This window comes from Sceloporus undulatus, chromosome 6, assembly GCF_019175285.1.
Source record: "Sceloporus undulatus isolate JIND9_A2432 ecotype Alabama chromosome 6, SceUnd_v1.1, whole genome shotgun sequence".
NCBI classification, from domain to species: domain Eukaryota; kingdom Metazoa; phylum Chordata; class Lepidosauria; order Squamata; family Phrynosomatidae; genus Sceloporus; species Sceloporus undulatus.
This window is the reverse complement of record NC_056527.1, coordinates 159,681,401-159,694,326: the sequence shown is the minus strand read 5'-3', so window position 1 is coordinate 159,694,326 and position 12,926 is coordinate 159,681,401. Positions and strand designations below refer to the sequence as shown.

The following is a 12,926-nucleotide window of genomic DNA, read 5'->3' as shown; positions in this document are numbered from 1 at the left end:
GTAAGCTGGGTAATTCGTATCCCGGGGTACCACTGTATATTTAAACAGGGCTATCATATCACCTCTTATCCTTCTCTTCTCCAGGCTAAACATCCCCAGCTCCCTAAGCCATTCCTCATAGGGCATGGTTTCCAGACCCTTCACCATTTTAGTCGCCTTCCTTTGGACACGCTCCAGTTTCTCAAAGACCTTTTTGAATTGTGGTGCCCAGAACTGGACACAGTATTCCAGGTGGCGCCTGACCAAAGCAGAATAGAGTTGGGACTATTACTTCCCTTGATCTAGACACTATACTTCTATTGATGCAGCCTAAAATTGCATTGGCCTTTTTAGCCTTTTTAAGGCTAAACAGATGTAGAACAGAGGTGTGCTAAACAAGGGTATACATTGAAAAAGAAAACTATGACCTGTTACAGACTGCCAAAATAAAGCTGCTTCAGGTCTCTTTGGAGGTATGCTGTTTAAATGATGCATGCATCCTAAGAATCCGGAAGCTGCACCAAAGCTGCACTCCAGTGCTTAGGAATGGAGTGTGGCTTTGGTGCGACCTCCGGACTCTTAGGACCCATGCATCATTTAAATAGCATACCTCCAAAGAGACCCCAAGCAGCTTTATTTTGGCAGTCTGTAACAGGCCTATGCAACTAATTAAATGCAGCTCTTTTTCTGCAGCACCAGAGTAAATTATTTTTAAAATGCACAATGTAACCAGAGCATATAACAAGAAGCATTAAACCATCAGATCGGTCCCCTCTGCTTGTTACAGTTTGGTATTCTTCCCTAATGGCTTGCAGTATGCGAGGATGCAATGTACTTTGTTGTCTTGCCTACTCAGATCTTCACTTCCTGTGTGCTCATGCTTTTGCAGTTTTTATTGTGTCTTCAGAGTAAATTTGATCGGCACAGGAAGCGCTGTTATATATTGAGCAGAGAGTCAATAAAAAAGGGACTCTCGGTTTCTAAAAACAGTGCATCACCACTTTCCTCGTCTCCTCTGAATTTCATACCATATAGTGGAAGAGGTTTTTCTTTCTCTTCACGCCCCTCCATCTCATGCTGCATTGCAGAAATAACAGCACACATGCACATACTCACAAACCCACATCCCCCTTTTTTCCCCCAACAGGAAAAGAAATGAATTAGATCTATTGGCATGGTAATGTCTTCATCCATTCACTACCTACATTACGTTCAGAACTGTCCCCATCACCAAAAGTCACATTTCGCACGGCTACTAGTTTAGTGTATTTATGGTGCATGAGTCATCAAGCTTTCTCTGGATTGGCTGAAAATTAAACACCCCTGGGACTGTCAGTCAGTTACAGCCATTCTCAGCTTCATTCACAGATTTATTTAGCTTGCACACAGTGAAATTCATTCAGAAAACCTCATTCATAAAAACTGTAACGTTCTCTCTCTCTCATCTTTCATAGAAATAAGCTACCATGACCTGGAGACTGAGGAAAAGCTACAGATGATTCAAAAGGATGCCAGGGATGTTTCATGAGCATGATTCCATTCATAGATGATGGTTCGGAAGATCTGAAGTCCGATTGCGCTGGATCGTAAATCTATGAGGAGTATTTTTGGGGATATTACAGTGCTAAGGGATCCTTTTTTCCAGAACTAACCAGGTTTTTATTGACAGTAACTTGAGCTTTATCTACAGAATTAATTAACATTGGATTTTGCTACCTACATTGGTATGAGTAAATAATTTTTTAAATTGCAAATTAATGATATTTTTCCTCAAGATTAAAAGAACAAGGCTAGGTTTTTTGGGGGGGGAGAGAAAATCTTTTTTCATTGTTGCTGAACCAAGAAAGGTAGAGATTTTAAATTATTTTTTAATGTCATGGTACAAAGTAGTTAATCAGTTTATTTTTTAACTCCAGTCAGGGCTTTGCTGTTAATGATATCAGAATATGGCTGTGTGTTTTCATAGCCGAGGGCAATTTAGAGCTTCCTTCCTTCCTTGCTTGCAAATGTTGTGATAGAGAACAGCTTTTCAAATCAAACAGTTGTAGCTCTCTTTGGTTTACCTGCATCTGGGCTTCATTTAGATTTAATTCCAAATAGGCAGATGTCAGAACATAATGAAACTGCGTTTGTTAAGAGGAGGAAGCCGCTTGAGAAACCATCAAAAAGATCATCGCTGAATAGATCTGCTCTCTTCTTCCTTTTCAAAATCGTTCTGGTTTGTTTAATTCCATATTATTTTCTTTTATTCATAAGAAGGAAGCTGATTTAGGGGGGAAAGGAGATCTGGGGAGAGAACTTTGAAGGCTATGAGAGAACGCATTCCACAAAGCATCAGTGGCCACATACTGCATGTAGGACTCTCAAGAGACCCAGGAATGCTTCACAGGGCTAAATACAGTCGTTTTAGAAATGAGTCCGTGACACCATTGGAGGAAAATGTGCAGAGCGGTCTTCTACATCTTAAAGCCTCTTCATCGTCTCGATCCTCGGCAGCTAATATACCCATCGAAGATGTTGCCATAGGCACCCCAAACAGTTCCTTGACTGTGGGAACCTTGATACCTCGCATGGGCAACATTAAGCTGGCCAACCCTTCCACCCTCCCAAGCTTCAAGAACTTCTGCCTACGGACTAAAGAGGTGCCGAGAATTAAGCTCACAGAATGCACAACTGTCCCAACAAGCCCAACCATGCCAGAAATCAGCTTAACCACCTGCCTACCTACTTCATATTCTTGGGGAGACGTGGAGAAGACACCAAAGGCAAACCTGAACTTCCAAGAGGACAGTCTCTTGCTGGGCTCTGAAGACTCTGGGATTTTATCTAAACCAGACAAAGATTTTGGACAGGAGGGTGAATCAAGTTTGGCGGCTGGGATATCATACACTGTTCGAGTAAGTAGTATTCCTTCCTTTCTTTCCCTCTCTTTTTTAAATACCCCATGATAACTTAATGTAATATTTATTTTAAAACAGCATTTTTAACAACCCCACATTTAATGTATGTAGTGTGTTAGCATTCAAAGCAAACCATTTTCTATCTTAGTCTTTGTTATCATTCTTTAAAATTATGCCAGTATGATTATCCCCATATTACCGATGTGGAAACTAAGGCTGATCATGGGTCATCTTGTGGTTCTGTGATATCTTAACTGGGAATTTCCTGCTTTAGCATCTCATCTTTATACTATGTTAGTATTCACCTGTCCCATGTTAAGAAGCTGGTTAGAAATACACTATAAAAGCTAGGGATAGGGTCGGGGAAAACCCACGCAACTCCTAAGTACTCATACAAGGATATTTTACATGAAAAGAATTTTTGCCCTATAACCACCATCCTCTTGTGATGCATGTATATCACATGTGGGAAAGTACTCAGTGCAGGGAAAAGTGTGGGAGGCAGTTATTTTTAAAGCAGATGCACAATTCAGGCCTTATCTGCACTGGCCAGCATAGACTCCAGGGGCAGCCTACAGTATCCTAGCCCCGAAGATGCCACTGGCTTCCATTTCTGTGGCATGGCAGCTGTTTGCACAGGCATCCCACTGGGCTTCCTAGCACATCTGCCACCACCATAGTTCGCTTGCTTCTGAGGCTTGAACCCAGTAATGGTCATATTGTGACCTCAGAACAAGCAATCTGCAACAGTGGCCAATGCACCTGGCAGACCAGTCTGTACAGATAGCTGCCATGGCATGAAAACAGAGGGCTCTGGCTCTTGAAGATCCAGAGCAACAGGTAAATTATTTTAATTAGTTTTAATCTTGTTAAACCCCAGTTCTTGTCAGGGACATGCCAGACATTGTCTGGACTGCACACACCAGAACTGGGGTTTTGGTCCTGTGTCATCGGTTGGGGGTCCTTTGATTGTGAGTTCCTGCATGGCTAGGGGTTAGACTGGATGCCCCCTGTGGTCTCTTCCAACTCTGTGATTCTATGACTGGGTGACACCAGAATGGAGGTGAGGAACTGATCTTTTGGCCCATGCAGACAAGGCCATAGTCAGTGTAGTACTCATTCAAGTTACTTGCTGTAGGAATGTAACTACAAATGGGTCATAAAAGTTCTTGAGAAAATAATGTATAATAAAACCTGGGTAGACCAATGCTCTGAGACAGCTGCTTTGTAAGGCAAAATATAAAGTGTCCTGGTGTAGACTAGTTAAGACTGGAACAACTTATTCCCTTTCAATAATTCTTTCAGTCCAAATCTCTAGCTTTTCAGTAGCTTAAAATTTCAGTCAAGTACATATTTAGAAATACAATGTAAGCTTCCAAAGAAAAGGGGCAGGCAAAGTGGCTAAGGAAATGTGAACAATTTTAAAGTGTGTCACTCTTAGAAATGCTAGATATTTGGAGACAGAAGGAAAATTTCATTGGAAGGAATACACCCCTGCCCCTACATTAGAGTCTGACTCTATCCTAGTGTTGCATTTTGCCTTTCCCCTCCATCTCATACCCTGCATAAAGGTGAAGCAGATCCCTTCTGTTGACTTCCTTGCATCTCATTGAAAACTCCATGTCCCTGTACCACCTCTTATTTCCTCTTATTTTGTGTTACTGCATGTTCATGTGCCTCCACGAAACATGTGACAAAGAGAAAGGGGATGGGACAGCCGTCTCTTAGGTTGGATTAAGTAATGCTGTGGTTCCAAACTGCGTCATGTCCAAAAGGGCCTGTAGTATTATGGAGCACTTGAAAATTCAAATAATTCAATCTTATTTTTATTTATTTCATTTTATCTTGCATTTTGAAGCCTTTTATCCTCTGAGGCCCTGAACATGAGCTTGTTTACTTTATGAATAAATTTAGCATCAGCACAATCTCCTTGCCTTCATCTCCTACCAATAGTTGTGTAAACTGGGCCTGGAGAAAAAGGGAAAGTCAATTGGCACACAGTAACAACACAGAGGTAAGGAGGAGAGCCCACTCAGAGAGTGGAGGGGGGACATAGAGGCTCATTGAGAGCAACTTGGTCAAGGTTGCTGAAAGGCTGGCACTGCCCAGCCCTCTCTCTGTGGCTCACAAGCAGAGAAAACCTGTAGGGCAAAAACTAAGCCTTTAAGGTTAATGAATGGAACCTGCTGTCATAACCTCCAAAATTTCACCCTAAAAACTGGGACACATGTGGTCAAGCACCATCACAGTGTGGTCAAGATGGCAAAAGTTATTAAAGAGGAAAAACCCATAGACTAGGAGAGGCTGCAGCAGTTTGCTTTTGCTGGAGCCTACTTGTAAAGTCAAAGTTCTCTTCTCTCCCTAATTAATTGAGTGCAAACTATTTGCACACTTTGCACTCAGTTTGCAGCAACTGCAGTAAGCTGAGGACAAAAAGAGAAAGTGGGAGGAGAAGAGAGAAACCGGGGCATTTTAAAAGTTGCTCCAAAAGTGGAATGGCAGAGGATTAATCGGGACTGTCCCTGACAATGTGAGACAGGTGGGGTGTATGCAGGTTGATGGCATACATAGTTCCATCTTTTACCAGAATGAGGGCAGGAGACCCACTCTCTCAGCATCTGCTACCTGAGGTGATTCCTCATTATGCTTAAGGGGAAGGCCAACCATTGCCAGGGAAAAGGGCATGAGTACGGATGTTGATATCAGCAACATCTGATAGAGTGGATCCTAACTTTTGTATGATGTAGATTTTTAGCTGTACTTGTTTTAACTTTAACCCGAAACACATGGGCCAAATAAGGCAGCTTCCGGCCACTTTTGGGGCATGGACCAGATCAAAAAGGAGCAGATACAATCCAGTTAAACACAATTTTACTACACCATTGTATTTAATGGGATATGAGCGTGCCCAGATTTTGTTATCCACAGGGATTGAACCAAACACCAGTGGATACTACGGACCCACTGTATATGACAATAATGATAGTAATAATAAGGCACAGTTTCAGTGGCACCAAGGAACAAAGTTTGCAAAAGGTGTGCAGAAAACATGCAATGTGAACTTGGTGGGACCTACCTCTAAACTAACCTTTGAGCCTTGCCATCTCCCCATTACAACAACAAAAAAATTGCAAGAATATCACATCGAGTCTTTAACCTCTGAACAATTACCTATTTTGTTGTTAATGTTTTCTCTGTTAACATTACCATAGGTTTATATGCCATGTATAGGCATGGCATATAAAGTGTGATGCACATGGAGAGTTGGCCTCCAACCCTGGAGACCAGGGTTTTATTCCCAGCTTTGCCACAAAACTTACTTGGGCAAGTCCCATGCTCTCAGCCTCAGGGGAAGGCAATGGCAAAGCTCCTCTGAACAAATTTTGTCAAGAAAACCCATAAGTCAGAAATGACATATAAATGTGATGCATGTGGAAGGAAGGTCCAGTGTCTGCTGGTGATAGATAAAATGCCATTCTTCCAGTATCACCCTGAGACCCACAATTTAAAAAGCTCTTGCATTATTCAGATCACTCCGATCTGCCACTTGTAGAACCGGGATGCCAAATGTGAGAAAGCTGATTCACAAGATCCAGCTAAAATTGATCTAAAATTAGATCGCTGCTAAAATTATTCATTCTCCTTTCTCTGCCTAAAACAAGTGAGAAATACAAACAAAATACTAATACCCAATCTGACTTCATACTTGCATATACCTAAGTAAGAAAAAAGCACAAATTCTGTAATTTTTTAAAAAAATAGTTCTCATGCTGAATATCCAAAGATCACAAACATTGTACAGCATGCCTGTGGTTGGCATGCTTCTGGTGTGGGTAGTTTATATGTGTTTTTCTGTATAAAAATGCATTTGAGATGTTTTGGAAATGATCAGTGACTACATAATAAGAGTGCACAGCTTGTGACTTGCTAAGCCTGAAGCTGTGTATGGTGGCCAGCCTTGTGCTTCACAACCCCTCTGTTCTTATATTCAAGCAGCAATAAACACAGCTCTGTGTGGCCACCGTACATATCTATATTATGCATTTGTAGGCCAACTGAATTGTGTTTCTTTTCTTTTCAAGGTGCCACAAGATTTTTTGTTATTTATACTATACACTCCTTTGCAGGGATAGCCCTGATTAATCCTTACTTCATTAGCTGCATTTAAAATGCCCCAGTTCATCTCTCCTCCTCCCACTTTCCCTCTTTGTTCACAGCTTACTTCATTTGCTGCAAACTGAGTGCAAAGTACAAAAGTAATATGCACCCAGGTGTGGTGAATGCTAAAAGATGGGTTTATTTTTGGATTTTGGTTGTTTTTTAAAAATATGCAAGAGTACAGTACAACCAAACACACAATAGCAATTTTAAAAACGAACACCATTCAGAGCTCAGTGAAATAGAGACATGGAAATTGGATAGTGGTGACTTGTGGAGGAGGTAATATTTACCTGTTCTGAAGAGGAAACCATAGAAGGCAGGGTGTGCATCATATGTCACTAGACGTATAGGGTCTAGATTGAGGGAAGTAACAGTGTCACTGTATTCTGCTTTGGTCAGGCCTCACCTGGAATACTGTGTCCAGTTCTGGGCACCACAGTTCAAAAAGGATGTTGACACACTAGAGTTTGCCCATCTTGGATTCCAGGGAGATTTCTGGCTTTGCCTGTTCAAGGACCCATGTGTTTGGTTTTTTGGCTGTCCATGATACCAAGCACTCTTCTCCAGCACCACATCTCAAATGAATTTATTTTCTTCCTGTCCTTTCTTCACTATCCAGCTCGCACAGCTGTACATAGCGATGGGGAATACAATACCTTGTACGGTTCTAACTTTAGTGCTTAGCTGTATATCTTTACTTTTTAGGATCTTTTCTAGTTCTTTCATAGCAGCCCTACCCATTCCTAGTCTTCCTTTGATTTATTGACAGCAGTCTCCTTTTTGATCAATGTTTATTTCAAGATATGGGAACTCTTTTACTATTTAAATTTCCTCTTTGTCTAGGCTGAATGTATTTTTGGCCTCTATGATCATTATCTTTGTTTAATTTATGATCAGCGTTAAATTTATGCTCAGTGTCTTTGTGCTTTCTTCCTTGACCTTATTTAACAATTGTTCCAAATCTGTGATGATTTTTGCTAGTAGTATGGTGTCATCGGTGTATCTTAGATTGTTGATATTCCTTCTCCTAACCTTTATGCTTCCTTTTTCTGAATTTAAGTCTGTTCTCTGTATGATATTTTCTGCAGAGAAGTTGAACAAAGAGGGTGATAGAATGCAGGCTTTTCTGACTCAGTTGCCAATTGAGAATCATTCTGTTTCTCCGTATTCTATTCTAACAGTAGCCTCTTGTCCTAAGTACCTGTACAGATTTCTCATCAGGACTATCAGATGCAGTGGCATTCCCATGTCTTTAAGAGCCAACCATAGTTTTTTTGTGATCTATGCAATCAAAAGTTTGGCTTATAAAGGCATTTGCTGACTTTCTTTTGGAATAAGCTAAAGAAATATTAAATATGATTGTTGCCCAAAAAGCTAGGGGTCCTGGTAAGGCAACCTCAAATTAATATGTTTTAGGGGAATTGATAGTTCAAATAAAAAAACCTTGGCTGGGGCAATATTCGGCCTAGGATCTTTTCCCTTTGGGTATTGGTTCCAAATCACACAGAACTCCAGAGGCAATTCCAAATAGGTTTTGTAGTTTATTAACACACACACACACACACACACACACACACTCACTCATGCACACACTAGCAATCTGGTCTAGTTGGAAGTAGGATAAAATCAACACATACACACACATTCATGTACACACACACAAACTAATGAAGCAAGTCAGGAGAAGCTGCAGCAGTTTAAGCCTCCTGGGAAGGCCACGATTCAGCCCCATCCTCTCATTGCCCCTCTTCTGAGTTAACTAAGTGCAAACTATGCCGCTTTCAGCAATTGAAGTAAGTTGGGGACAAATGGAGGATACAGCAATAGCAAGTATATTTCTATACCTCTTATCAGTGTACTTAAGCACTACAATGTGTAAGCTAATTGCCTCCAACAAGCTAGGTACTCATTTTAGTGACCTCCTTGGAAGGATGCAAGGCTGAGTTGACCCTGTGCCCTTGGCTGGTATTGAACTTGCAACCTTGCGGTTTGTGAGTGAGTAGCTGCAGTACAGGCATTTAACCACTGCACCACCAAGGCTCCTCCAAGGATAGGGGAGAAGGAGAAAAGAGAGACTGGGATATTTTAGAAGCTGATGCCCCAAGATTAAGCAGGACTGTTCCTGCCCTCCAACTGTCCCTGCACAGTCAGAAGACATGTTGTTGCCCTGGAGTATGGTCCAGGACATTTTCCCATAGTAAGGGCCTGAACAGACAGGCCAAAATAAAGCTGCTTTGGGTCACTTTGGACATATGCTGTTTAAATGAGACATGCATCTTAAGAGGCCAGAAGCTGCACCAAAGCTGTGCTCCAGTCCTTAGGAATGGAGCATGGTTTGGCGTGGCTTCCGGCCTCTTAGGATGCATGCGTAATTTAAATAGCATACCTCCAAAGTGACCCAAAGCAGCTTTATTTTGGCCTGTCTGTTTGGGCCCTAAGTTACAAAGGTTAGTTTATTTAGCTTCACAGTATGAAGGAGATGCCATCTTGCCCATTGCCTTAGGCAGCAAACTTATCTAGCTCTGGCAGGACAGTCTAAGCTGATGTCCACTTTGAAGGTAAGCTTCTGGTGTGTGTCATAGACAATTTCCATCATACACCTGGGGGTACATGCTCTGCTTGTGTGGAGTGCTAGTCATGCCAAATACCAATCCTATAACATGTCACAAATGAAAACAGTACCTTTAGTCTTACAGCAAGGTTTACTGCTTGAGAACTACTAGCCATGGCACATTTCCCACAGTCTCGGCTTCCTGCTGGATTAATTTTATTCTGCAATCTTACCCTGTAATAGCATGTTTTACTATATGTTACTCTTCTTGTTTAGCAGTTTAGGTCAAATCTCTGTGCATAAGGCTGATGTTTTAAAACATATATAAGTTATCAGTGGAATTCCCCATAAAGATGTGGTTTCTGGTAGGCTAGTTAGCCGTATTTGTATATGCTGCTTCTCTTTCACTTCCTGGCAGAGGAAATGTCTTGCTGCATCAATGATTTCTTAAGAACTACAGTTTCCACACCCCACCTTTCCTTTGCTCCACACCTGCCTGCGTACTTTGTTCTGCTTTTCTCCCAATACATAGAGAATGGCAGGATATTCATGTTTAAAAACATTTCTAAATGGTAATTGATTACATACCCTCCAAATGTCCCAATTTGGCAGTGACATTCTCTGTTCAGTTCCTCCTGCCCCACTTTTTCAGCTGCTTTTAACATTTCCCGGTTTCCCTCTCCTCTTTCCACTTTCCCTTTGTCCTTATCTTACTTCCATTGGTGCACACTGAGTTCAAAGTGCAAAAATAGTTTGCATTCAGTTCTCTCTTTGTGAAGGAAAGGAGAGGAGGGGTAAAATCTTGCTGTTTCCAGAAAGCACAGGAAAGCGCAAACCACTTCAGCATCTCCTAAGCTTTTGTGCTCTTCCCCATTAATCATTTCTGCCATCTTGACCACCTGGGTCCCTGATATTACTTGACCTGTGTCCCAGCTTTCTCCTGCAAAATATTGGATTAAAGTATTAAATGATGAACATTTTAAGATACAATTCTTTAAGAATGATTTTGTACAGAAAGGAAAGAATGAAGGACACATGGGTATCTGGGCATTTGAACTTGCATACACTTTGAGCATCCCTTCAATGAACCAGATCCTAAAACTCTTAGGCTGAACCAGGCATTTTTCAAATTTAGAATATGTGGGCTCATGCCTCAGATATTTTTGTCTCTGTTGTCAGATGTGAGGTGTGTGTGTGTGTTTGTGTGTGTGTGTGAACAGCATCCAACATGCTAGGGAGATGCAGTTCTCTCCCTCCAGCTTGGCATTCATTCCTATGGTTATGCTTACTCAACTTTATTTTTTCTCAGTCAGTTCAGTCAATTTCAGAATGACTGAGATGAGCCTCCATCAGTAGTCTAATTCTTGGGATCTCCCATGGTTCAGTTTACACACTTATCAGATATTGAACTTTCAGCTGCTATGGAAGGAAACTATACAATACCACTGTTGCTGTGCACCCTCATTTTCAACGTATGGCAACGCTAGGGTGAACCTATCATGGGGCTTTGCTTTTGTCTTTCTCTGAGGCTGAGAGAATGCAGTTAACCCAAGCTTATCCAGTGGGTTTCCACGGCTCAGTGGGGATTCAAATACTGGTCTCCAAAGTTGTAGTCCAACATTCAAACCACTACACCACACTGGCTCTTCTAATACATCACGTATTGTTGGAGTGTGGTGGAGTCTCCCTCCTTGGAGATCTTTAAATAGACGCTGGATGGCCATCTGTCAAGGATGCTTTGATTGAGAGTTCCTGCATGGCAGAGGGTTGGACTGGATGGCCTTTGTGGTCTCTTCCAACTCTATGATTCTAACACACTGGTGACTAATGTTTTCCTCTTATAATTCTGTCAGAAGTAAAAAAAAAATTTAAGATAAGAATTACAGTACAGTGTTTCTTCTGCTTCCTTGCTTTCTTATAAATCATTAAAAAAAATCAGCTGTTACCTTAAAAGATGGTGGTGAGGACTTGGGGACCCCACCAACAGTATCAGCATTTCCTTGGTATTTGGGGGGGGGGGATTATTAGCTCAAAAGGAGGCCTGCAAGAAGTGGGTAATTTAGGACATCTTTTTACCTTTATACACCAGTACTAACTGCAGAGATACTCCACAGAGTTTTATTTAGAAATGTGCAAAAATGCATGCAAATGCACAAAATGATGCAAGACTAACAGAAAGAAAGGTATGAAAGGTTGGCTACTAGGAAATCAGGAGTTAGAGGAGGTGAAAATTACCAGTCCTGAAGAGATGAGTCCATGGAACACGGAGAGTGGCTCAGACAGTCTGAGGGCAATACAGTGAGTGAGTGTGACCTTATGTGCGCACACAGTGCCATGGGCAAACTGTGAGTTGAAAGCCGCTGGATGAGCATAGCTAGGATCTGGGCTGCATACGGGTTGCATTTGCCCAGCCACCAGCAAGTGCGATAACACACGGTTTTTAAAATTAGATGCACCTTTATCCCTTTAGGGATAAGGCGCTTTAAAAGCAATATGATCATCTCCTAAAAGGGAACAGGAGTGTGGAGAAAAGGCAGATTGGCGCATTGACGACATCTAATCAGAGTTGGAAAGGGTTTGAGTGCCCAGATCAGAACTAAGACAGTTCAAGGTGGAAGTTGAATTAGGAGTGACATGGGGAGTCACAGTTTACTGGAAAGGTTAAAAAGGACAGAGAAAGGCTAAAGGTTCTCTGTGAGCCAAGAATATAAGAACCACTTGGAAAATACAGTAAAAGGAATTATTATGCTTTCTAACTGTTTAAGCACATAAACACCATATTAACTCTGAATATCCACTGAAAGAGATATTGTAACCAACTATCTTGTAAATAAAGTTTTCTTTTGTTTTGGTTTAATGTGTGGTCGCTTGAAGTATTTTAAGAAACTATAAGCCAAATGCTACCAGGGGTTAATAATACTTTTATTGCTCTGAATACTCAAAGTCGTCCTGTCGTCCTATAGAGTGGCCCAGAGGTAAAGGAAACGTGTGGGAGTCACTCAAGCAAGGGTTCCGAGTTCAAGGGTCATGTTGTGCAATTTGGTGGCAGCAGTGGCACACAGTAAAAAGCAGTGAAAGATTTTGAGAGATTTTGGAAGTGCCATGTTGTCACCTTCACAAAAGTGGGATGAAAAAAAAACCATTGTGCTGCCATCAGAGAAAATGGTTACAAGAAATAAAGGAAGGAAGGGAAGCAAAACAAAAAGGAGATAGGAACAAGCTAAGAACCATGAATTCAACAATACAACAGCTAGTGTATAGGTACTTTCGACATATCATGAATCATTGGAAAAAACAGTAATGTTAGGAAAGGTAGAGAGAAGTAGAAAGAGAGG

The 12,926-nt window shown here is 41.4% G+C and overlaps 1 protein-coding gene across 2 annotated transcripts in view; it reads left to right on the top strand.

Moving 5' to 3' along the window:
• The first annotated feature begins 1,373 nt into the window (after positions 1-1,373).
• The window catches only part of SHC4 (SHC adaptor protein 4), a 34,842-nt gene continuing 23,289 nt past the window's right edge, over positions 1,374-12,926 (top strand). For both annotated transcript variants that reach the window (XM_042473246.1, XM_042473245.1), the window contains exon 1: positions 1,374-2,876. In XM_042473246.1, the coding sequence (XP_042329180.1) occupies positions 2,289-2,876 (588 nt within the window). In that variant the 5' untranslated portion in view covers positions 1,374-2,288. The remainder of the gene's footprint in view (positions 2,877-12,926) is intronic.